The sequence below is a fragment of the Phaethon lepturus genome, unplaced genomic scaffold (genome assembly GCF_000687285.1).
Source record: "Phaethon lepturus isolate BGI_N335 unplaced genomic scaffold, ASM68728v1 scaffold15258, whole genome shotgun sequence".
In the NCBI taxonomy this organism is placed as follows: Eukaryota; Metazoa; Chordata; class Aves; order Phaethontiformes; family Phaethontidae; genus Phaethon; species Phaethon lepturus.
In genome coordinates, this window is record NW_010557014.1 from 1 (window position 1) to 26,043 (window position 26,043).

Consider the following 26,043-nt stretch of genomic DNA (forward strand, 5'->3'; position numbering starts at 1 on the left):
AGTGGCCGGAGGCGGCCGTCGGACAGAAGAAACGTTACAGTTTTTAGCAATATCCCCGGACTATTACTTTGTCCTTCATTATAATGTTGTATGGCGTTTGTGTGTATGTACGTTTTTGTGCAGTATGTTTATATGCACATAGGCTAAGCATGTAATGTGCCTTATGAGGAACTTTTTTTTTTCCATATTCCCTACGTTCTGACCTACAGGGATCACTTATTTCCACATCTTAAAAGTAGTTTTTTGAATGATGAACTTGTCTTGTATCTAGATTTTGCCACTGTCGTGCAACCTGTAATCAAAGGTGTTTGCTGCTAAGGGATAGGCATGTCCATTTCCGTGACCTCCAGGTAGAGCCTTGTGTACAACCCTTGCGGTGGGCGCACTGGGCGTAGCAAGAGATTGACTGAATTGTTAATGTGCAAAGTACCTTTCTCAAGTACAGATTTTTTTTTAATTGCTAAACATTAATATTAGAGTTAGTGTTCAGCTTAACTTTCTTCTTTGTATCCTTTGTGAAGAGGTATACAGGGGATATGCAAAACCAACATTATGTTGCAATTTATTATGCAAGTATAACTCGTGTCTACCTGTACTGGTGTGCAGGTGTAGCATTTTCTTAGGTGGACTTTCCTGAACTCAGGTTTCATTTTTTCACCTCAAGCACAGAGTGCTCCCAAAGCAGCACTACCTGCTACTGCTTATCCTTCCTGCAGGGTGGCACCTGTAGGTTCCTGTCCACTTCTTTAGAAAGCAGGCTGTTGGTCTGAGCTGAAGGCTGATTACTAAATGTTGGTGTTGGGTTATCTGTCTTTGTTCTTTCAAAATAAATAAAACCTATCTTCTATCTGTGCTAAAACATATGTAGAATAGTAACCTGGTATTAATTCTGTTCAGTGTGTGAAGAAATACAAAGTGCTGCCCTGCTACAGCTATGAGATTAAAAAGAATGCTGTTACTATGAATGCTGTCAGCAAGCAAACAAAAGAAGCCCTAATATATTATAAATTATCACAATGCGAACTTGGTGCTTTCCAAGAGTAAAGGGAACACATCCACAGGAATGAAAGCTAGATTTTTTTAAAACTTTTTTTTTTCAGTAAATCTGAATACAAATGTCCTGTTAGTGACACTTACATTCTCAATTTGTCAAATAGGGCAAAATCTGTTTAATCCAACTCTGTGCTTTGACTTCTGTGTTATATGCTTTGTTGCAGTTGAGTTATTGAGGTGGTTTTTCTCCCTTCATCTCCAGGTTATCTCTGGACTGAAGCTTACACGATTGTTTGCTTCAAACCAGATTCTACCAAGTGAATGTCTCGGTTGCCTAGTTGAACTCCTCGAGGATGCTGATATAAATGCATCTCTAACTTTGTCGGTGGTTACTTTGCTATCACAATTAGGTGAGGTTTGCATCTGAACTTTTTATCTTTGCTGTGGGAAAGGGACAAGACAGGTGCTGATTCTGTGGCATGGGTAGTGAACTTCTTGGAAAAAGCATAAGGTGTGAAAGATGAAGTGATTTTTTTTTTTTATTGTAGTGGAGTGCTTGGCTGAGCCACCTGACTGTAGGTATAAGGCCAGATAAGATATTAATTGCCATGAGAAGCACGTTTGAAGTCATCACTGTGAAATGACAGTGATCATGTTTTTCAGAATTTATTTTGTCACTGGATAGGGTGAGGAATTATTCTCTTGTCCTTGATTTTTTTTTTGGAGCTTGGAAAGACTACCTTTTTAATGAAGTAAAGAAACCTGCCCAGGGGATGCAGAGACAGGGAGAAGCCATGTTATATCAACAACTGTCATCAACTCAGTTTACCTTTCCCATTGGAGTGTTTGCTGGGTGACAATTTGGGCTCCAGTGGCCTGGGCCTGTATGCATCAAGTTTCCCAATTAAGAAATAGGTTCTACTGCCTCTTGTTTCTTGAGATGCTTCTCCCCACCTCCCCATCCGCCCCCAGTTCACAGAAGTGGGTCTTTGTTGTGTAGGGAGATCTGTGCTCACTGTAACCTGCATATATAGGTTTACATGTACAGGGAAAAATTATCCCTTCACTGCCTAGTTTCTCATCATGTATGAGTAGTTACTCAAGATTAGAGTCCTTTATGATGACCCCATCCTCCCTGATTCGTGGAGTTCTTAGCCTCCTTGAGCTTTCTTTTAGGTTTTTGAAACTGTTACTGTAAAACTATATTTGTTGCTGGGGTTCTTAACTATCTTTTGTGTCTGGAAAATTTTAAGAAGTGGTCCTCCTACTGATCTGCTGCTTTACCTGTCATCCCTGTTTGCTGCATCTTTTCCAGGACTGCCTAAGTGGAACTGGCTTTTTTATTTAACTATTCATAGATAACCATATGAAAGTATCAATTTCAGTCTACTTGCCCACTATAGCATGAAGCAAGATCATTGACTTTAAGCTTTAAAGCCTTTTAAGTGCAGATTTTAGTTCTGTTTGAGATCTTGAAAATTTGCAGATAGGAGGTAGGCCATCCCTTCAGTGTCCAAGCATCTTAAGATAAAGTATTAGTGTTTCAATTAACTGTAAGTTCAGAAGTAAGTTAGAGATGCAAGTGCATAGGACCTGTGATTTATTTGCAGTTATTTGTGAAATATACATTAAAAACTGGTCAATTACTTCAGCTTCTGCTTAAATTGGTAGCTAATATAACAGTTGCTTTTGGTATTATGTAGGGTTTTTTGTTAATAATTCTTAAATTCTAGCTTTAGATAGTGAGACTAGAGAAGCTCTTCAGGATACCTACAATCTGACCAGTGTGCTGGCAGGAGTGGTTCATCGAAGTTCTACTAATCTGAGTGACCCAGTCTTATCACAGGTAACAGGAACTATTGCTTAATAATATTTGGCTACTGTTACATAGTATACATTATACTGTATGCATATAATAACTCTTTAAAAGCTCTATCTGCAATATGTGTTGGGGGAAAGTTGATCTTAGCTGTGTATTATTTGCTGTATGAGGCTAGTATGGCAGGATTTTAACACTGCATAGAGTTCTTTGTATTCTCTCTTTGATCTTGCTTGTCGTGTTTGATTGTATTAACTTCATATTAACTCAGTTATGTGCTGAAAGTTGTATGAAGGACTTTACTAACATTAGATCTGTTGGCAGTATTTACAGCAAACCTGTTTTCCTATGAACGTACTTTCTGCAAGAGGTTGCAAAGTGCTTTTTGGGTTTTGGTGAAACTTCTAGATCTTTCAATAGGACAAAGCCCCTTTCTCACTGGCAGAATGGAGAACTGGCTGATGTGGCAAAGGGGAGAATTGGATGGGTTAAAAAGGTAACTCCTCTGTCAAAATAAAACCTTATTCATCTGTTTAGGCTTTTAATAAGTACATCAGTGTGGTAGGACATTACTTGGTGTGCTTGCAGCAGCTTGTGTAATTGTTATGTTAACATTACAGAGTCTGAAAATTGGTTCACTTGCGGTGTCTTGTTATTTGTCCTTTCAGTTTTGGCTTTTGTAACTTGTAACATTTTCAGTGAGATGCTATAGGGAAGACATGTGTGAACAGCTTTTTATTTCCTCAGAGTGTTCAGTTGCTGCAGAGGCTAACCTACAATGTTCCAATCCTTTGTGTTGGTGCCAACATCGATGAATTAATTTCATTTCTAATACATCATGTGTAAGTGTGTACTTGGTTGTCTTTTCTTATCACAAACAGCTAGCTAAGTTTCTAAACTTTCTGAAGGCCATTGGCGTATTGCACTAACCGGGTCTCCAGAATGAGCCGTGGCATTTTTGCTCTGAAGTTAACAGATTATTCTTTCAAAACCATGTTGTTACAGATTGTCAAATGCAGTGATTTTGGGACTTTAGGTGATTGAATATTAATTGGCTTATTGGCCCACACCAACACCCCTGGGAGCAGGGAGCTAAGAAAAAAGCGAGGAGAAAATTCATGATTGTCATTAGGAACAGACTTATGCAAGATTAATATGAATTTTGTGCAGGTGTCCTTGTGAGAGATTTAATGGCTATTAAAAGCACCTGCAATAAAGGACCCGTAATAGTACTGATCTCTGACACTTTTTTTTTTTAAGACGTGCTCAGTTAAAAACTGCCCACACTATGGGGATTGCAATCTGAATTTTGCTTTCTTGGCAAAATGGTGTCTAATAAAAAAAGACCAAAATAAAAGTCCCCCAGCCACCCTGCCCCCAACCCACAAATTCTTGTAACTAAATTCTGTATGCCTTAATAAAAACATCTTTGTTTAAATTTCTGGACTTTTCTTTTAAGTCAGTCCACTGAAGATGAGCTAATGATACCATGTTTAGGACTCCTGGCAAATCTCTGTCGTCACAACTTATCTATTCAGACTCGGATAAAATCTTTGGTAAGGGTTTTGTTTTTGTGGTATGATTTCCTGGCTTGAGGGCAAGAGTTATGTGTCTCTGGGGAATCACCTTAGTATCTCTTACAGACTTTTTTGCAGCAATAATAACCCTGAGCTGTTTGTTCTCCAGAGTTGGTAGTTGTTTTTCCTGTATTGGAGAAAATAACCAGTAGAAGCAGGGTATTCTCTTTCCTTCTCTGTATTTCTGTGGTGTTGCACTAGCTTGTGTTATGCATTCAGTTTCTGCAACTGTTCTCTGCAAATGAAAGATGAATTTAAAATTTGAGCATTCTTCCTTAGAAAAACTAAATGTTGTTAATATAAAAACTGTAGTTGGATTTTTTGGTAAGCTGCATTAACTTTGTCAAAGAAAGAGCTCTGCCTTTATAAATCAATAAAATACCACTGATCTTGATGTCAGGTCAGGGCCCTTGAATCCTCAAATACACATCCATATCTGAGCTGCTCAGTTCCTATATCTTCATAAGTCAGTGCAAACATAGCTTATTTTTCAATCCAGAAATATAAATTCATCTACATGGTGGTGGATGTTACACTGAAGGGAGGAGAGGAGGGACTATTGTCAGATCTGATCACTGAGCAGAGAAGGGATGAGGGGTCAGTTTTCAGTGGTTATTTTGTATTAGAGACTTTAGTAAAATGACTTTCTCATCTTTCTTTAATATAATGATGGAATTTCATCCTCATTTTTCTTATACAAGTTCACCAGAGAATTTAGTCACTGACATCAACATCAGTATCATGCAGTGGAAAACGAAAATAGATTTTTCTAGAGAACAGTTATTCTAATACATCTTTATATTATTCATTATTTGTATGGCTTATTTATAAATATATGCAATCTGTAAGTTTGGTGTTTTTCTAGAACAGCGTAAAATATATAATGCCTGTATTTCTCCTTTTTGCTTTAGAATAATGTGAAGAGCTTCTATCGTACCTTAATAAGTTTCCTGGCCCATAGTAGTTTGACTGTGGTTGTGTTTGCACTTTCAATATTGTCAAGCCTTACTTTAAATGAAGAAGTAGGAGAAAAAGTAAGTGATACTTTGAAGTCTGTTCTATTCTTAAATTGTATATAAAATTAATAATCACATGGGAAAAATAAAGTTCTAATGCCAGCTAGTTTTAATAAGCAAGAGACCCAGCAAAGTAAGTATGTCCCCGTACTTAACTTTCTTCTTCCTTTCAGCTCTTTCATGCTCGAAATATCCATCAGACATTTCAGTTAATATTCAATATTGTTGTAAATGGAGATGGTACGCTAACAAGAAAATATTCTGTTGATCTACTCATGGATCTTCTGAAGAACCCCAAAGTTGCAGATTATCTTACCAGGTATGGGTTCACTTCCTAAAAGTAGAGCATATTTTTCCTAGGCTCTTGTTCAGTTTCTTTGCTGCTGTTTGTATTCTGAACCAAACATTGGAAAATTCCCTAGGTGCTTTTTGAATGTTACTGGTTTATTATAATTGCTGTACCTGAAACTAAAGGATTCTTGTGTTACTAGTTTCATGCAGACATATGAATCAAAATCTGTTTTTAAATTGTCACTTGAGGAATACTAATAATTTTGTTCAGTAATTCTTTGTCTGGACAGTATTGGTGGTCAGACAACTTGATGAATAGCTATCTTGCCTTTTACAGGCCTATATTATCTTGAAGTGGAATACTATGGTTGAAGTTGTAATAATTTTACTGGAGGGCATTACAGAGTAGTTCTGTGTAGGGCTTGACTAATTATTCTGCAAATTCAGCTAGCAGAATTTAGTTGCTGAATTTGAATCTAAATCTAGCAGTAAAAATAGCTGGAAATTTTGGCTTATTTAAAGGCATTTGCTTTTATTCTTAGAATATTTGTAAAGCTTAGTGTATGTTAAATAGAAATTACATTATCAAAACTATCACTGTACTTGAAGTGTTTGGGGGTTAAGGAGGAGGATGAGTCACTTGCATTCATCACTTGATATAAATGTCTGAGTGTTGAAATTCCTTTTTTTTCCTTCCTTTATGTATGCTGTAGATATGAGCACTTTACCTCATGCCTTGGTCAAGTATTAGATCTGCTTCATGGAAGGGATGCTGATTCATCATCTAAGGTATTTATACTTTTTCAGCTTAAGCCTAAGAGGGTACAACTCCTAATCTAGTTCCACTTCTGTAGTCATAAGTAGGTTCCTTGTGTGTGAGGGTTGATAATGAAATACATTGACTTCAGGACTCTTAAGTGACCTATGGTATTCACCAAGTTTATGTCTTCTAGTTGTTCAAAAGGCTGTTAGGTTGAATTTGTAATGGTTGGGTTTTTTTGGCAGATTATGTGCATGTGTTTTCAGGCAACAGACATAAAGGCAGAAAGCCAACATAAACACTTTTTGTGCTTTGGCTAATGAGAAATTTTGGGATCTACCAGAAATGCAGTGTGTACCCTGCTTCATTGGCTAAAACTTCAATTAGTACTAATCAGACTTTGAACTGATGATCAGGGAACCATGATGCTAATTTCAAAGACTTAGGAATAAGTTCTCTCATATTAGTTGAACAAATTGATGCCAAGTTCAGTTAACTGCTTAACTGTTGCATTCAACTTTGTCACTGCCACCTTACATAAATGAAATATTGGCTACCTGTTGCTAAAGGCTAAAATGTGAAACGTGAAAATATTTAGGCTAAATACATCTGTAAAAAGAATCTTAAGCTTTTTTTATGAATGTGTTTTGCATCATAGTAAATGATAAAAGCTAATGTTTCTGTGTATGTGACTTTGTTGTTGTTTATTGGTTTTATTTAGAAAGACATATTGACAAGGAACTTTCCAGGGTGCTTTCCTTTTCATCTCTGAGTATGCACATAAGACATGCATGTCTGAGAATATTTTCCCTTCTATAGCTTTCTTCATTCTGAGTGTATATGCATTTCTACTGCTTACTAGATTGCTAGCCAGCAGTCATGCCTTTTAAAAAAGAGAGGAAGGCAATACGCTGAATACTAACTGTCATGAGCCTTTGCCAGTCTAATGAACTGTATTTCTGCTGCTGACTTGGCTTTAAGGAAAGAAAATTATTCTTCAGGAAACTTTAAAGTGCTAAAGGAGTTGCATAGAACTTGCGTTTCCTTTTAGACTTGTGCTATAGGAGTTGCAAATTCTGTGTAAGTACTTGATTTAAAAGCATTTGAACTCTCATTCACTTCACACAGATCTTAGAACTGCTGCTTGCCTTCTGTTCTGTGATACAACTGCGTCATACCCTGCAGCAGGCAATACTGGAACCATCTGGCTTGCCAGTCTCTGGAAATACCAGATTTGTGACTCGCTCAAAGACTTTTGAACCTTCTGTTGCATTGGTGCACTTGTCAAACCAACCATTGGAAGGCTCTGAAGACTGTTCAGTGCTAGCACTGCAACTATTCAAAGAGATTTTTGAGGTACCAAGACTGATAATTGAGTTTCAAGAGCTTCTTAGCAGCTATATTCTTCATTGATTTTTAAACAACTACTAGCATTTTACTTGAAAAATAGCATGTAAAAATATACCTGAAATAAAATTCTTTCTGTTCTAGAATTCCATACTTTGTAAAACAACTTTTCTTCTAAAGACATGCTGTATTTTAGAAATATGTCCGCATTGAAAGCTAAGTGGAAGATACAGCAGTTCATGAAGTCACGAGGTAGATAGAAAGCTATTCAAACAATTGCTTTCTAGGACTTGTGGAAGTGAGGAAGTTTGTGCTGTTTCTGTGCTCTTTGTTAAACTTCCTCTTCCAGTATGATACTGATCAGTGGTCTTAAACCTGAAGTAGCAAGAGGCTGGGAAAGCTGGAAGACAGACTGGTGGAGGAAGGGGTAGAGTAGGCTTGGCTTCCTTATTCTGTAGTTTTAAATATTGACATAAAATGTGTTTATTACAGGATGTTATTAATACTGGGAACGGTGCTTCAGCTGAACACTTTGTGGATCTTTTGCTGCCTGTTCTTCTTGATCATCTTCAGATGCCAGAACAGATTGTGGATGAGTTATTAGTGAAGAAAAAGTGTGAAAGAATGGTCAAGGCTATTAATGTTCTGACAAATATCCTTTTTACATGCCTACTGGCAATTAATTTATTATTCTTCCACCATGATCTGCTCTAAGGTGTTAGAAGAAATGTCCATCTAGAATCAATTTAATAACTTTTAATGACAATAACTGCCCTAATTTTACTTAGGACTGTCATTTTGAAAGACCTTAAGTAGCTTTCTAATTGCTGTGCAATTACTGTGTAATACCGTGCTGCAGGATAAAATGTGGTGGTTATTCAACAGCATAGAAGGACTTTGCTGATCAGAAATGAAGATGAATTTTTTCTGTTGAAATTGTAAAGGGAGTTTGGGTGGCCATTTTCTTGATGAGTGTAGCATTTTCATCTAGCTAGGTCAAGTGCAGCTCCCAGCCAAATATGATACAAGTTTAGATCAGTGAAATGAGGAAAAATAACATGGAATCATACAGTTTTACGCTCCTCTTGGAGTTCTTAGTGTCCACAGTGTAATGTAGTAAGAAGGACATGACTGCAGGACGTAGTCCTGCATCTAAGCTGAGTACTGTGAAGAAGTCTCTTTGCTAGTTTACTCCTAGAGAACTAGTTCTTGTATTAGGGACTGGTTGTTCAATGCCATTTGTTCATCATCTTTCTTTATGCCACTCATTTTACTGTGGTTTCTCTTAGTGGTCTGTTTCTAGGTAAGTGTGTTTTAACTGAAAAGTGAAACTTACTTGGCTTATGAATTAAGCATGAGTAGTTTATGTAGTTGGGTTTTAAAAGCGTTTTTGGAGGCTCTTTTGTGCTTTGATACACTAACTTTTGTGTCCTTTGTTATTAGAAAATGTTGCCTTTTGGTGCCAATACCTAAGCATAGATATATTAAGTTTTATTCTTAACTCAGTCTACTGCTCTGTAGAGATGACATACTGAAAACGCATGCCTCGAAGGTACTGACTGCCAGCCAATGCACGTCTCTAATAGAACACCAATTTACCTATAGTGGGATTGGTACCGGTTTTGGAACAAAAGTAGTGGACTCTAAAATGTGGTGAGCAAACAAATTTATCTGAAATCTAACTTAGCAAGACTTGTATGAGAGTTGTGATATTGTTCCAATGAAAAACATATTGTAGCTGAAAGTACCATTTAAATGCTTGTAAATCAATACTATTTTTAAATCAAACTTAGTATTTTTGTGGCAATAGAAAGTGATGTTGCTGGTCAGTTCGGTAAGTAAAACCTAGTTTAAACATTCAGATACTGTTTTCAGCATAAGCTGGAGATCCACTTATGTGGAACAGTGACCTTAAACTTCATGCAGTAGTTCAAGGTTATCCAACTTGAAGCTTACCAGAACTGCTGATGGCACCTAATTATTCATTTTGATTTTATGCAACCAGAGTTCAAAAATACCACATGTCAGTATGGGGGAAGGGGAGAGTCATTATGCTACAAATGGAATATACATTCCTTCAGGTCAGTGTCATTAACCTGAATGTCAATATAAGTAAGAGTTAATGGCCAAAAACCAGTGAAATATAATTGACCTATGATTAAACCCTCCTCACTTTCAACTTGAAAGTGAAATTTTTTTTTTTTTGGTCTTCACTATTGCCATTCTTGGCATGTTGGAGAAGCTCAGCAACATGTCCAATGAACTCAGTGATCTCTCTTGGTGTTGGCATTGTTGCCTTGCTAGACATATTTAATTTCTTTGTGAAGGCATATATTAGTTTTTTTAAAATTGACTGAATTTATTTTTATCTGTACTGATTTGACAGATCTCGCTCTTGCCTTTTTTCCCCTCTTCCAACTTTCTTTTCTATTTGTATGTTTAAAAGCAAACTTGCTGCTGATATTATTTTGAAAACACTTGATCTTATGAGCAGACTGAAGCAGGATGTACCTGGTATGGAAGTCAGCTTCTACAAAATTCTACAGGTATGATATTTTAAAATGTCTTATGAAGCATATCTGTGAAGGAAAGTGTCATAGCACTACAGTAGGTTTAGTTCTGAATGTTTTGCATGCTTATCTCTGAGGTGGTAAAACTTCTAGGAAAATATAGTCCCCTGGGCACAGTTCCTAAAGATTGTTTCATTATTAATTCTTCTAAAATAAGAGCAGTTTGCTTTTACTCCAATCATTTATTTCAGTAATGCATGTAAAATAATACTTCATCTGCCTGGTAAGAATTATCTTTTTAAGACTGCATTAGGACTGCAGTTTAAAGGTAGCAAACTAGAAAAAAGTTACCATGACCATATCATTAAATTATTTGTGGGGTTGGTTACTATTATATATATACACATCTAATTTATGACTCTGTATAGTCAAAACAGCTTCTTGTAACTATTGGTCAGATGATACCTTAACAGCTTACTTGTAGATGGAAAAGTAATCCAGACAGTCAAATATTTCATGCTCTTTTGGCAGGTTTTTTTTTCAAGAATGGGAATTGTGTAATTTAATGGATAGTAATGAGAGTTTCAAAGTCCTTAAAAAACTTAAGCTTGTGACCCTTTATGATGGAAATCAAGCACTTGAAAACTTGAAGGAATTAAGTGGTTTCTTCACCTGTTGCGTTTGCTTTAATGGGAAAACACACTTCTAAATACTCCAAAGTGTAAACTAATTTTAAAGTTGCTTCTCCATTGATTTCAGGCTTGGAAATTTAGAAGGGCAAACTTTAAGAAGGTAGCTTAAGTTTTGGAGAAAACATTTCTGTGCTCATGGGCCTTGATACTGTGATGTCTGGGTGGGGTTTTTTGTTGTTGACTGTTGCATCTTGTTTTCACCAAAGGAGTTTCTTTTTTAGGATCAACGCTTGATTATGCCTTTGACATTTGCTTTAACATCAGACCATAGAGAGCAAGTCCAAGTGGGACTTAGAATATTGTTTGAGGCTGCGCCCTTACCAGATTTTCCTGCCATAGTGTAAGTTTATTTTTGTGATAGTTTGGAAAAATCTGACATTTTTATCAGCTTAGTGATGTCCATGTTTCTTGGTATATTTCAGTCCATCCAAGATAAACTTCAGAAAAATTTTGTGTTTTCATCTGCACTTAAGAGACAGTGGTGATCTTGGAGGTCAGAGGAGGTAGTTCAAATGCTGATGGTATTCAATGAACATCAGATCCTAGAAGGCATAGTAGTGACTGACTTCTGTCCCTCAGTGTTCCTTTGTCTGAAGTCTGTGCTTGAAACTTTCTACTTGGAGTGCATCTAATATGCTGTCAGATTCCTCCCTCTACTGAACATTGTCAGAGATACCACTCATCAATTCCTAAAGCTTTGCTTACCCTTTTGCAGTAACTTCCAAGAGGGAACATAATAGCATACGGCACAGGCAGGTGGCTGTTCAGGTAGTATTTAAAAGGCGGCCTAAGTACGGGGGGGGGAAATATTGCAAAAAGCTATTTGATGGAGTCTGTGTAACAAAACAAGAAAACCTATGTTAAACTGCATCAGTCTTTGCAATCCAGGAAACAAATCTGAAACTTCTTCCCTTTTTATCAGAGCTTTTTAAAAGCGAAAATGGGAATTGTTTGAAAAGATTTACAGATTGGATGACTCTTTGGCATTTGAGCTGCTTTTCTTGAGTGAAGGATTTGTAACATAACTAGCTTATCTTGGAACAATGACAGAATTACTACTTATATGGGATAAGAAGATGACCTAACCAAATCATGGTAATTCGCCTCATTGTGGGTTTTTTGATTGTTTTCGAGAGTTTGGGAAGATGCTGGCAGGTACACGAACTTTTAAAAAAAACAAAACTAAGCAAAATCCCCATATGCACCCTAGGGAATAATACTGTTTTCTACCATAACCCAAAGATGGGCCAGTGCTAAGAATACAGTAAAAGGGTCTAAAACTGTGTTCATCCTGAAAATATCACTGCTGTTTTTATGATGATTACTCAATAGTACTATATATCAATAATATCAATATAGATAGATAGCTGTAGACTTCAGGAAGGAAATATTGGAGGAGTGTTGAAGTAGGGGATTGTCTGTAACAATCAAAACAGGTACGAAATAAATTTTTGAAAGCTGAAGCACCAACTCAAATAGTTTCAGAAGAGGTATGCATCTCTGGAGCTCTCAGTCTTCAGAGAGTTCTTCGGACCTCTTACTAAGGCTGGGACAGTAGAAGGTGGTCCTCTAGCCTGCAGGAGGTGTGCAGTTGTTGAGGATCTGTGGTGCCAAGTAAAGGAACTGCAGGAGGTTGGCAGCCTCTGAGTATTGGAGATGTTGAGGAGGAGATTGACCGGACCCTTCTGTAAGACATTGGATTCAAGGACCTGAGACCCCAGATGTACTAAAGCAGGGTCAGACAGAGTCTGTACCTATTGGATTAGGAAATGGAGACTCCTGTGATGGTGATGGCTAGAAGCTGTGGGGGCAATTTCAAGATTGTCCCTTCCAATCTTTGGGTTGGAAGGGACCTTTAAAGGCCATCTGGTCCAACCCCCCTGCAATGAGCAGGGACACCTTCAACGAGCTCAGCTTGCTCTGAGCCCCGCCTAACCTGACCTGGAAGGTTTCTGGGGATGGGGCATCTCCCCACCCCTCTGGGCAACCTGTGCCAGTGTCTCACCACTCTCATTGTGGAACACTTCTTCCGTCTATCTAGTAGAAATCCACCCTCTTTTAGTTTGCAACCATTAGCCCTTGTCCTGTCGCCACAGGCCCGGCTAAAAAGTTGGTCCCCGCCTATCTTAGAAGGCCCCGGGAAGTACTGAAAGGCTGCAGTAGGGCCTCCCCGGCGCCTTCTCTTTTACCAGGCGGAACAAGCCCAACTCTCTCAGCCTGTCCTCATAGGAGAGGAAATGATGTGAGGAATTTCCTCATAGGAGAGGAAGTGATGTTCCCCTCTATTCTGCCAGGGAGAGGGGTAGGGCTTGAGGAATGGACAGAGTCTGAAGCTCAACAATTGTTTGTGCCATCAGTGGTGGAAACAGTCTTGCAGTCTTGGTTTGGTTTCCATGACCATGAGACTGAGGATGAAGAACTGGCCAACCTGGTGAAGAGAGGTTTAAATGAAAAATGACAAGGTAGGAGAAAAGATGACCAATCATCAGTGAGGAAGTGGGAGACAGGGTTGGAAAACAAAGCATTTGGGTTTATGTCAATAGGAGGAACCTTACAATCAATACCACAGGACTTAAGCTGGGTCACTTTAATATGCACATAAATAAGCAATTGCCTCCAGGACAGTACAGTGGGGGAAAAATCACTCATACTCTTTCTGGGAAATCAGTGAGATGGTTTGCCTCTGAAGTGCCTGCACAATAATGCACACAGCATTGGGAAGAAACAGGAGAAACTGGAATTCTGCATGCAGTTACAGGGCTATGGAATTGCAGAGCTGTGTTGGGATGGCTCGTGTGACTGGAGTGCTGCAGTGGATGGATACAGCACTTTAGGAAGGATGGGTCAGAAAGGTGAGGAATGAGAGTTGCTCTTTATCTGAGAAAGCAGAGGGAATGCCTTGAGCTCTGCCTTGGGACAGGTAAACCAGTTGAAAGTTTGAGTTAGGATTAGGAGGCAGACCAAAATGGGCAATATTGTAGTGGATATCTGCTGCAGACTGCCAGATCAGAAAGAAGTAGAAGATGAAGCCTTTAGACAACTGGAAGAAGCCTCATGTTCACAGGCCATGGTCCTTGTAGGAGACTTTAACCACCCTGATGTCTGCTGGAGAGGTGTCATGGTTTACCTCCAGCCAGCAACTAAGCACGACACAGCTGCTTGCTTACTCCCTGCCCCCCCCACCCCCCCGGTGGGATAGGGGAGAGTTGGAAGGGTAAAAGGGAGAAAACTTGAGGGCTAAAGACTCAGTTTAGTGGGTAAAGCAAAAGCCGCACGTGCAAGCAAAGCAAACCGAGGGATTCATTTGCTGCTTCCTGCGGCAGGCAGGTGCTCGGCCATCTCCAGGAAAGCAGGGCTCCGTCCCGCTGAACGGCGACTTGGGAATACAAACGCTGTCTCTGCGGACGTGCCCCCTTTCTTCTTCTGCCTCCAGCTCTTTATTGCTGAGCGTGACGTCCTATGGTCCGGGATAGCCCTTTGGTCAGCTGGGCTCAGCTGCCCCGTGCTCCGGGCCCTCCTAACCTCTGGTGCTCCGCAGGCTCCTCGCTGCTGGGGCAGGGGGAGAAGCAGAAAAGGCCTTGACGCTGTGGAAGCACTGCTCAGCAATAACAAAAGCATGCCTGTGTTATCAGCACCCTTTTCAGCACAAACCCAAACCACGCTTCCAGAGAAGCTGCTCTGGAGAAAGCTGGCTCTGTCCCAGGCAAAACCAGCACAAGAGGTAACAGAGGAGGTTTCTGGAGTACATTGATGACCATTTCGTAACACAGAGGGTTGAGGAGCTGATGATAGGAGACATTCTGCTGGGCCTGATTTACTTACAAATAAGGAAGAACTGTTTGGGGATGTGAAGGTCAGCGATGTCCTTTGTTGCAGTGACCATGAAATGGTGATTCTCAAGATCCTGAGAGGAGGGAACAGGGCAAAAAGTAGGACCACAACCATGGACTTCAGGAGAGCAGATCTTGGCCTCTTCAGTCAACTGCTTGGAAGAATCAATCCCTTGGGATACAACCCAGGAGAGAAGGGTCAAGAAGATCTGGTTGGCTGAGTATTTCTTTTCCCCCCTGCCCCATCACCTTCAATCACCTTCACTCTTCCTCCCCAAAGGATCATTTTCTTCAAGGTCCATCCCATCCTAACGAGCAGAAGATTAAACAAACATGGCAGGAGACCATCAAGGAGCTTCTGACAAAATTAAAGTGTAAAAAGGAAGCATACTAGAGGTGGAAGAAGAGACAAGTGACATGGAAGGACTATGGAGAAAGTGTCTAAGTATAGAGGGATGGGGTTGTTAAAGCCAGAGCTCACCTGGAGTTGAATCTGGTGACAGATGTGAAGGGCAACAAGACAGACTTCATCCAGTACATTGGCAACAAAAGACAGACTATGAAAAACACGTGCCTTTCTGCTGAATGGGGCAGGGGACCTGGTAACAAAGGACATGGAAAAGGTTGACATACTTAATGCCTTTGTCACCTTGGTCTTCACTGGTATGATTTGCCTTCTAGGTCCCTGAGAGCAATGGGAAAGTCTAGAGGAAGGAAGACTTACTGTGGTGGCAAGGATCAGGTTACGGAATGTTTAAACAAATTGGACATATGCAGAAATGCATGAGACCTGACAGGATGCACCTGTGAGTGCTTAGGCAGTTTGCTGATGTCATTGCAAGGCCAGTGCAGATTATCTTTGTAAAGTCACAGTTACTGGGAGAGGTTCCTGAGGGCTAGAAGAAAGCAAATGTAACTTCTGTCTTCAAGAGTGGCAAAGATGATCAACATCACCCTGGACTGCATTAGGAAGAGTATTGCTGGTAGGTCAAAGGAGGTGATCATTCCCTTCTGCTCAGCCCTGGCGAGACCAAAGCTGGAGTGATGTGTCCAGGTGTAGGCTCCCTGATACAAGAGAGATACAAACATACTAGAGGGAGTCTAGTGAAGGGCCATTAAGATTTTTGAGAAACAAGTATGTGTGTCTTACAAAGTGAGACTGAGAGCTGGGATTGTTTAGTTTTTGAGAGGACTTGGTAGAGGAATATTATGATATATAAATGTCTGATGCAAAGGAACAAAGAAGATGGAGCCAGAGTCTTCTCAGTGGTATCCATTGACAGGACAAGAAGTAGTGGGCACAAACTGAAATATAAGAAGAAAACCCAACTTTTAAATTTCTTTAAATTTAAGAGGAAAAAAACCCTTTTACTGTAACAGCAGTCAAACACTGGAAAAGGTTGTCCAGAGAGGTTATGGAGTCTTCATCCTTTGAGATAGTCAAAACTACTGGACATAGTCCTTGGCAACCTGCTTAGAGCAGGAGAGTTGAACTAGATGATCTGTAGAGGTCCCTTTCAACCTCAACTATTATGTGATCACATGATTTTGTGGACATAGGAAACATTTTTATAATGGCCAGTAGCAAATAGTCTGGCTGGAAGAATGAAGGACCTGTACAATTCAATATGCCTGGAGTTGTACAATGGAATAACCAAATAACATGTCTATAAATGCAAGTTAAACATAGACTCTGTTCACTTAGGAAGCAATTGAGACAGCACTTCAGTGAAGTGGTTGGGATAACTTAGTAATTAAGGAATTTATTGACAGAAAAAGATTTCTGATTGGTGCCTCAAAAATCATCTCTTAACTTCTTGTTCTCTCTGATTTGGAACATGTCATTAGTAGCTGCCTTGAAAATACCAACCATAAGCTACATACAGGCACTCGAATATAGGCGCTATAATGTCTAAGCTTTTGTGTTCCCTGTACAGATTTTAATACAGTGTAATACTGATTACACTAGTATTGTAAAATAGCATTGCAGACGAGGAAAAAATGAGGTTTATTGGTAGCACTCTGCCTCTTCATGATCCAATCTCCTTATTTTTATGCCTAATAAAAACTCTTACTAAATACCTTCTCAATCTTCCTACTTACAAACAGTGGCCTAGTTAAATTGAATAAGGACATGTGAAACAACCTGTTTCTCAAGCTAGTAAGAGACAGGTGATCTGCTCTGCTCAAGAAAAGCAGAAAACTCTGCCCTTTCTGGTGAGATACTGCATTTGTTTCTAAAGGCTAGCCATGACAGGCTTTCATTTTCTTTTTTCCTACTCTTTGTATCTCTGGACAGTTTAGGCATGTGTCAGGTACTACATCTTAATGCTGTGTAATAATGCAAATGTGACTGTTCCCAGTAGTCTGTTTTAAACAGAAGAGAAGTTAATTATGGTATGAAATTGTTCTCATCTTCAATCCTTGCAGTGATATTTGTGACAGGTTGTTTCATTAATAGCCTTTATGTTTATACAGGCTTGGTGAAAGCATTGCGGCAAATAATGCTTATAGACAACAAGAAACAGAGCATGCATCAAAAAGAATTCAAATGCAGTCACCAGTGACCAGCCTTACTTTGGTGAAACATTCCTCATCCTGTCCTTCAAGTGATGAATCCACAACTTCAAATATTCAGGAATTAATACAAAAACTCAATTCTGGACTAGAGGTTAGTAGAATTTTTATACCATTGTCAAATATTTTATACTTTTCACTGGGGGGTGTGTGGAAATTTAAAATCCAAGTGTCAGCTATAGCACATGTATCAGTTGAGTTCAGTTTAGATTCCTACCTGTTTAGAATGTGCTTCTTTTACAAAGCTCCTTAGCAGGATTCAATGATGATTTTTTTGTGCTACATCAGAAGCTGGGCTCCTTTTTGAGATCCCTTTCTCCAGTGGTGTTCCCCACACTCTTCTAGTTGTCAGATGCGGAGGCAGGTGTTGGAGATGGTAGCAACTGCCTAGACTTGCTGCGACATGAACAAGGAGCCTTGTCCTGCCCCCCTTCCTAAGAAATAGCCTGTGATTAAAATAGAGATGATATGCTGCTTTGTATGAGTATGGTGCATCTCTTGCATGCCTAAACAGGCATATGAACATTATCCTTTTCTTGCCTGTAGCTGACTCTTTAGCAATTGCAGTTTGATTTTTGTGGCCTTCTTGAAAAGGCATTATTATTATTATTTCAGAAGAAAGTTTTTGCTTCCCTCTGCAGCAACGTGTTGTGAATGAGGCACTCAAACAGGAACCACATACAATGCACTACTTTGCAAGGCATACTGTCAGATACTGAATGTATTTCCTTTTTCTCTTCTGTTCAAAGCAGATTAGTTGCTTTAGACTGGTGATGGATTATTGCTTCTATTTTCTTTTGTCTTAAAAGAACAGTATGGAATTGGGAAAATGAACAGATATCAAGCCGTTATCACGAACTGTATTAGTGGCATTGCCTCCAGCCTTAGCTTTGCAGCCCTCCTCTGTTGTAACTGATAAGAATGAAACTTGGCAAGCTATCAGTTCTAGTTAGCTGCTAGAACAATAGTGGAAAAAGGTAAAGTGAGTCTCCATTGGCTTACTTCATACTCTGTCACTGGATGCTCCTATTGATCATTCTTTTCAGGACTGCACGTGACAGTCTGTAGATGCACTGCTGTATATATATTAATGTAAGTCAAAGCAGCCGCAGGTGCCTAACAGCACTAGCGCAGTAGCTTCCAGAAATGTGACAGGTTGTAAGGCTGTTTCAATTTTTGAGGGAAGAAAGTTGTTGATGAATTGTTGACTGAATCTTTTCTTAGACCTTCTAATTAGTAGAACTTTCCTTTAAAAAAATCAATGTACATGTTTACTTAAAATGTCCAGTGCTTCATATCTGTGTGTGTTCTGTATGTTGTGTGAAGCTCAAATATGTGTGGAAAACACATAATTGAGAAACATACTACAGAGAGTGAAGGGACCTTACAGAAGCTTTTCTTATAATAGTAATATCTAAAAGGACATAGAGATGACAAGTTTGCCAGCAGGAAGAATACCACTTGTTTCTTACTTCAGGGACAGGAAAATGCGAACTGGAGCTATGTGGAGCCTACTGTTAATACGCAAAAAAATTCGTACATAATGGTTCAAAATAGTGCAGAGATGGTAGCTTTTCAGTAGGTGTTCATTGTCTGAACAGCTGGGATAACTTGCACTTGGTCATGCATTGACATATATGAATAGCTGCTCAAATCTGGTGTTATAGTAGCACTGCCTAAGGAAAAAGATATCCTGAAATCACCAAGTATGATTCTTACTTGCATATGTTTTAATAAACACTTAGGACTTGTTGTGCTGTGTATGGTAAACCTCCTCTAGTAAGTCAATGGGTTGACATAGTAAGAGCTGTTCTGCATAGTATCCTTTTCTGATAATCTGTATGTTGAGAAGGCTACGGAAGATGAATAAGGGTTTTTAGCTATGTGTATTTTGTGCTGCTAATATTAGGGCAAATTACTTTAGGTGTGCTATGAGGGGATTGCTAATTCTCCAGCAAAGATTAGACCAAGGGGAACCACATTAGAGTAGTGATGTTATCTTTTCACAGTACTGGACTGATACAGTCTTCTGCAGATGAATCCTATTCAGCCTAAATAGTTCAATTATTCACAAACTTTCTGCAAGAGTCAGGCAGATGCATTTGAGCAGACAGTCTCAGATATAAAAATACAAACTTAAAAAGCTAGTGGACAGGTGGAGTTCACAAAACTACTGAGCTCTTTAGGTACACATTGCCTATCTAAGCTAATACAAATTTACAATAGCAGTAATTGGAAAACATTTCCACAGATGAAGGAGCCAGTAACTGATATGAGGATCTCTGACATAATGGATGTCTATGAGCAGAAGCTGTCAGCATTAGCAGTGAGTACAACCGAACATGTTTGGGTAATTGCTGTCTGTACATTCAGAAAATGTTAATGAAGAATGTTCTTCCTGTGCACAGTCTAAAGAAACTAGGCTGCAAGACCTTTTGGAAGCAAAGGCGCTAGCTCTGGCTCAGGCTGATAGGCTGATGGTTCAGTACCGATGTCAGAGAGCCCAGGCTGAGTCCGAGGTAAGTAGCAGGGGCTTCCTTCTGGGACTCTGGGGTGGCGCTGAGGAATAATTGGCTAGGTAGCTTTAACTGTGACTGCGTGTGTGGAAACTCTATACTGCTTAGCTGTAATCTGTGCTCGCAAGTTAGAGCGGTCTTAATTTTCATCATAAATATCCTGTTTTCCTTTGGAACACTTCTCTTTAATGTTCTTTCCCTTATAGGAAGTCAGCAAAACTAACCTACTGTACTGATTATCATCTGTTAACCACTAGCATTAATTTAATGGTAGTAATCTTGAAAATGAGTAAAGCCACTTACTAGAATTCTATATAGAATTTGCTGGTATATGAAAAACTGTTTACGGTTTGTGCCTTTTAATCACTTGTCAGTGATTTCAAATAAATCTAGCTTGCTTCTGTGGGTTATGTATCTGAGGTGTGCACTGAAAACTCAGAACAATTTCTATCCTTTAAAGGTTATAATAAAGATTGGGTTGCAGATTACTAAATCTATGGCTAAAATGTATCATCTTTTTTCTTCCTTACACTGTCTATTAAGGGTGCTAAAGGAATTTAGAACGAACAAATTAATTTGTAGTTAATATTAAGTGAGATAAATCTATTTCCTAATGTAGCTAATGGCATTATAGTGTTACATCTATGGCCTCAAATATGCTTACTACAAAGTGACTTGTGAAACAGAATTGCTTGTAATTTGTGTTGAGTTTTTGTTTTTGATGGGGGGTGTCTTTCCACTGAAAGGCAAGAACTCTTGCTGCCATGTTGAAGGATGCAGAACGAAAAAATGAAGAACTTAATGATTTGCTGAAAGCTCAGAATGTGGAATCTGAAAGAGCACAGACTGATATTGAACAGCTCTTTCAACACAACAGGAAATTACAGACAGTTGCTGAAGAACATGAAATACTGAAAAAATCCTCTGTTGATCTTCTTCAGAGGTAAGGCATGTAAGATCTCTAAGAAAATACTTTTTATTCAGTGATGAAGCCTTTTACTGGGCTGAGCACGTTAGAAGGGCAACGTTACATGCTACTTCATATTTTTAAATGAAAAAATTTTTTTTTCTTCTATATGCTTGTGAATGAGGTTAACCTAAGTCATTCAAGAAGTTAATATGTTAAATGGAGTGAGAACTAAAGTTGTAGATGTGGAAGGTCCAGTTCAGGAAATAGCATGAACTTTGTATAAGCACTTTTCTCTAAGAAACAGAATTAACAATGCTTAGTTTCTATTAGTAGTATACCATACTCTTGGCTTTTTTCTTTGATCTTATATGCTGTCTTGACAAAAGACTATAAATAGTCTGGAGTAGCAGCCAATACAGTATGTCTGCATAAGGTCGGAGCTTGCATCTTTGATCACTTCTGTAACAAATTTCACTGAAAGTAGGGAGGAAGGAAGGAGGCAACTTGTGTGTCCCGAATTATTTATAAGCATTATTTCTTTAGGATCTTAAGCTAAAAAAAGACACGAGACACAAAAAGTACATAAAGATAGAAACTATTTATGAAAATAGAATAAGATTTGGAAGAATATAAAGTCTTAAGAGCTTTGGCTTTTCAACTGACATGAGTTCGTCTTGTCACTAGGTGTCAGCAAGGCAAAAGAAGCTAATAAAACTGAGCGCGAGTTTCTTGCTTAATGGGAGCAGGTGTTATTAGACAATTTTGAAGGCATACTGCTGCCAATAAGGGAGCCGTTGAGGCAGGAAAAATGTATAGAACTCTTGTCCATTATGGGGTTCTTGAGTAACTATCTAGTATGCTCACTGTGGAAGTGCCTCTCTTGCTTGAATTATATGCAGCCATACATGTATTTGACTAATGTCTGTGGAAAAACTAGCCTCAATCTAGTATCTAACAGTTGTAAATTCTCCAAAGTAGGAATAAAATAGTTTTCTGATACTTACAATGTGTTCATAAAGCAAAGACTTGCTTTTTAAACAATCTGCACACTTTAAATATACTGTTCCTTAAAAACAATGGGATAACTGACATCAGGGGAGAGGATTTTCCTTTTGGTAGGAAAGCAGGAAAACATTTCTTGGAGCATGAGATCTGCCTCATAAACTTGTATTAATTGCACATTGCATTGTCTTAAGTATGGTCAGTTTTTAGTATCACCAGACAACTGGAGGTCAGACTGACTCAAAGGGTCCACTAAAACTGTTCTGCAGTCATCTTTTGTGTATGCCAAATTTTTAAAGGGATCTTTAAAACTGAGGTTTTATCAGTTCCTAAGAGTTTCTACTGGAAGAAGGTTGCTTCCTGATCGTTAATAAGCAAGGGATCCACTGAAGCTTGTTTTTTTCCTTCCTCAAAGTATGTTCATTTAAGAACAAAAAACCCAATACCCAAACAAACAACAAACTACCACCAAAAAATGCTCAGTTAAACACCAACCCCACACCCCAAATACCTTGTTTTTAGCTTGAGTGGGATGATTGCACAGATGATGTCAAGTATTTTTTTATTTGACAAGCTATTAAAGTAAAAGCTCTTCAAAAGCACTTATACTCTTCAACCGCAACCCTGTAATTCATTTGTAGGTATGAAACAACTGAAAGACGATATAAAGATCTACAGATTACATGCAATTCACTAAATAAACAGATGGAAACAATGAAGAACCTAAATGAATCACTGAAGCAGCAGAATGACAGGTAAGTTCAATTCAGTCTTTTTAAAACAAATTAAAGATAAGCACTAAAACTAAATAGCACTTTAGTTACTTAAAGCACAATTGAAAAATAGAGACATCTGAGAAATGGAGTTAGAGGAAGCAAAAGATGCTTCAAGGCTGCTTTATACATGTATGTTAGATGAAAATCTGTAGTAAATATGTAGTTAAAATATTCTTGTAGTTGGGTCTTGTATTCAGTTTAGAAATAAAATACATTTTTGGTTTTACTTGCAGAGTTCACTTCATCCTTCCAGGTTCTTGCCTTGTCAGTGATCAGAGCAGTCTAAATCACTGCCTTGAGTTCTGATTCCAATGTATCGGCATGAAAAATTTTCCATTAGTTTGCTAATGAATAAATTTGGACACTTTCAGTAGTGCAGTATGCAGCTCAGTGTAATCAGGGAGGTATTCTGATGAAAGCTGCCCCTTTTTAAAAGCAGGTTGGGGGAAGCAGTTATTATATAGATATTCTTGAACTGCCATGAATAAAATGGAGATTATGGAAATACACTCCCCCTCTCTTGCTAGAGGCTGCAGCTTAGGAACTGGTAGGTAGTAAGCAGATAAACAAGTGACAGTAGATGCCATGTAGGCAAGGCAAGTGGCAGTTAAAATATACCTTAGAAATTAGGCTAGGTAGTAATGGGAAAAAGTAGATGAACTTCACAGAGTATAAAGTGCTCAGGTTACAGCCATAGTGCTGGTAGGTGACAGTACCTATATATTAAATGATCATGGAAACTAAGTATTATCCTAACTAGTGAGGACTGCAGCAGACCTGTGTATGGGCTATGGCAATATCTTACGAAATGATCATTTTTGCTGAGTGTTCTGCAACAATTGGAAAGATGCTCAGAATGGTATTGGGAAAATCTTTATGCATAGATGTGCTTGCATGGATAATACTTGAAACAGATTTTACTAAGGATATTGTTGATTCAGGAGCATACTAAAAGCCTAAACCCCCAGCATACTCAATCACTAATGGCAGTGAATTTTGATTCTGTTTGAATGAACATTTCAGTTCTGTCATGGTATTGGGAATGCTTTGTGGCATCACAATCAAAGGCAGCAGTTTCTGGTGTTTAAGTTCTGGATATGAACCTTTTCAGTAGTTTCTACCGTGTGTCCATGATCAGAGAAGGCAAATGACTGTTTCGGGGCAGGGAATAAAATGTCTGTACTCACACCCTGCAAATTCATAGGTTTATCTGAGGCTCCTGACAGCACTTGGAGATTACACAAAAATCACTTTAGCTTATTAGGATAAAGAAATGGTGGCATATCTCACTTTGCACAGAAATTGTAATGATCAATTTTAGGACTGCTGCACAGTTGGTAGAAACTGAAGATCACAGAAAAGAATTACAGCAACAGCTACAAGAGAGAGATGGCAAAATAGCAAGTAAGTAACTTACCTAAAGGTTACTGAACCTAGACAACTGACTGGATTAACTAGATATTATGTGCTCTAGATAAGCAGCTATATCTTACTAAGTAACTTGTATCCCCGGCTAACTAAGATTTACATAATTTAACAGTTGAATGAAACAAATAATAGATTTTTATTTTTTTGAAAGGATACATAAACGTAATTTCCCAGACTATGTGGACTTCACTGAATCTCTGCACAGCATCCTATGTCCCTCCAGGATCTTTTTACAGCATGTCCATTAGCACTATTTTCTGTAGGAACTGCAAATAACAATTTAATTTCACTCTTCTGCAAATGACTGGAAGCAACCACTAAAACTTAGCAGTAGGTGGCGCTACTCAGTAATTCAATTATTAGCTGTCATGTTGGGTCTTGGAAAAAAAAAAACCAAAGAAAAAAAAAAAAACAAACCCCAACTTGTTTCCCAGGCAATGCAGTACCTCTTTTCTAAGTTTGGCAACCCATCTTTTAATGTATGTGTTTTCTTAAGCCTTGCAACAGAAAATAAAAGTTCTGGAAGAAAAACTGAAAGCTCAACAGAAAGAAAAAACAGATATGGAACAAACTATAGATATTCTTAAAAAAGAATTAAGTAAAACAGAACAAGCAAGGAAAGAACTGAGTATAAAGGTAAGGAATTATTTGCACCTGCATTCTAGAGACCGGAGTTTTTAGATACTCATATAACTGATAGAATGTTTAAATCAATATTTCAGTGGTAAAGTGGCTTAAACTAGAGCAATCCATGTAGTGGACAAGAACAAATTATCTCAACTTTAATTGTATACCTTTTGAGTTCTGAGCAGCTGAGCTTGAATTTGAGTGAAGTTAGGGTCAGGTTCTAATAAGCCTTTATGAGGCATGGTGTGAGAGTACATAATGGTTGTAAAGAAAAAAAAATTGCACCTGTAGTGCAATATTAAATAAGAGAATGTAGCACACTCTTCAGTAATTTTGACTACTGTAAAATGTGGATTGGCTTACTTTCTCCCCTTTCTCGTGTCCTGAATTACGGTATATATACTACATACATCTGCACCAAAATGCATCTGATTTTTCTTTTTGATCTTTGAAATTCTAAGAAAATATCTATTTTTTTATCTCTAAGAAAAATAGTGTCTTTCAAAACAGACCAGTTTGGCTATACCAAAAAACCAAAACAGAATCCCCAAAACTTCAGTGCAACCTATGCATTCTTGCCTGTAAACTCACAAGGCACAGATTCTCTTTACATGCAAGCTGATCAATAATCACAGTGTGCAGTCTGGTGAAGCATTTGCTGTATTTCTATTCCCTGGAAGCAGACTCTAATCTCTCCAGGCAATATTATCCTGTATATAGCAAATATTTCCTTTGTTCCTAGGTAAATATTTTACTGGTGTGGGGCTTGAAATGAAAGGTGGACGGCTTAACTGTGAACACTCCTGCTTGAATAGGAGAATGATAACATGAGAGTTGGTGCTTTCCCATGGTATCTAACATTTTGAAGCTGTAATCATTCATGTGCACCAAATGTATAGCTGAAAGAGATATTTCTGAAACAAACTTGTAACTTTAGAATGGTGCTTTTTGATTACTTGCTCAAATTCACCACCAGGCCACTCAGCTTTTGCTGTATTGTGTATGTTTTTCGATTGATAGTGGAAGAAATGTTACTGTTTTTGTTTCTGCAGGCATCTTCTCTGGAAGTTCAAAAATCCCAGTTGGAAGGACGCTTGGAAGAAAAAGAAGCGCTTGTAAAACTACAGAAAGAAGAATTGAACAAACACTCCAATATGATTGCAATGATTCACAGTCTAAGTGGTGGCAAGTTAAGTGCAGAAACAGTGAATCTCACTTTATAGGGCTCTGTTAAGGTTTTTAGTATTTTATACATATGTATGAATATATGTAAAGATCTGTAAATTTGAAGCTAGCATACTATCTGGCTTCAAAAATCTAAAATTAAAGTAGCTTAACTATCTATTGAGAAGAAAAAGTAGTAATTGTGGAA

General features: G+C 38.4%; 1 protein-coding gene across 1 annotated transcript; it reads left to right on the forward strand.

The window, feature by feature from the left end:
- Nucleotides 1-1,217: 1,217 nt before the first annotated feature.
- KIAA1524 (KIAA1524 ortholog) lies at nt 1,218-26,043 on the forward strand (the record flags this gene model as incomplete). The annotated part of the gene is made up of 20 exons (XM_010292642.1): nt 1,218-1,403; nt 2,727-2,839; nt 3,560-3,654; nt 4,272-4,368; nt 5,301-5,423; nt 5,579-5,724; nt 6,410-6,485; nt 7,585-7,812; nt 8,296-8,455; nt 9,315-9,456; nt 10,250-10,349; nt 11,227-11,345; nt 17,314-17,506; nt 19,664-19,738; nt 19,821-19,931; nt 20,675-20,871; nt 22,482-22,595; nt 23,938-24,020; nt 24,541-24,680; nt 25,724-26,043. Coding segments are annotated over 20 exons (2,669 nt in total), but the record flags the coding sequence as incomplete, so codon positions are not given.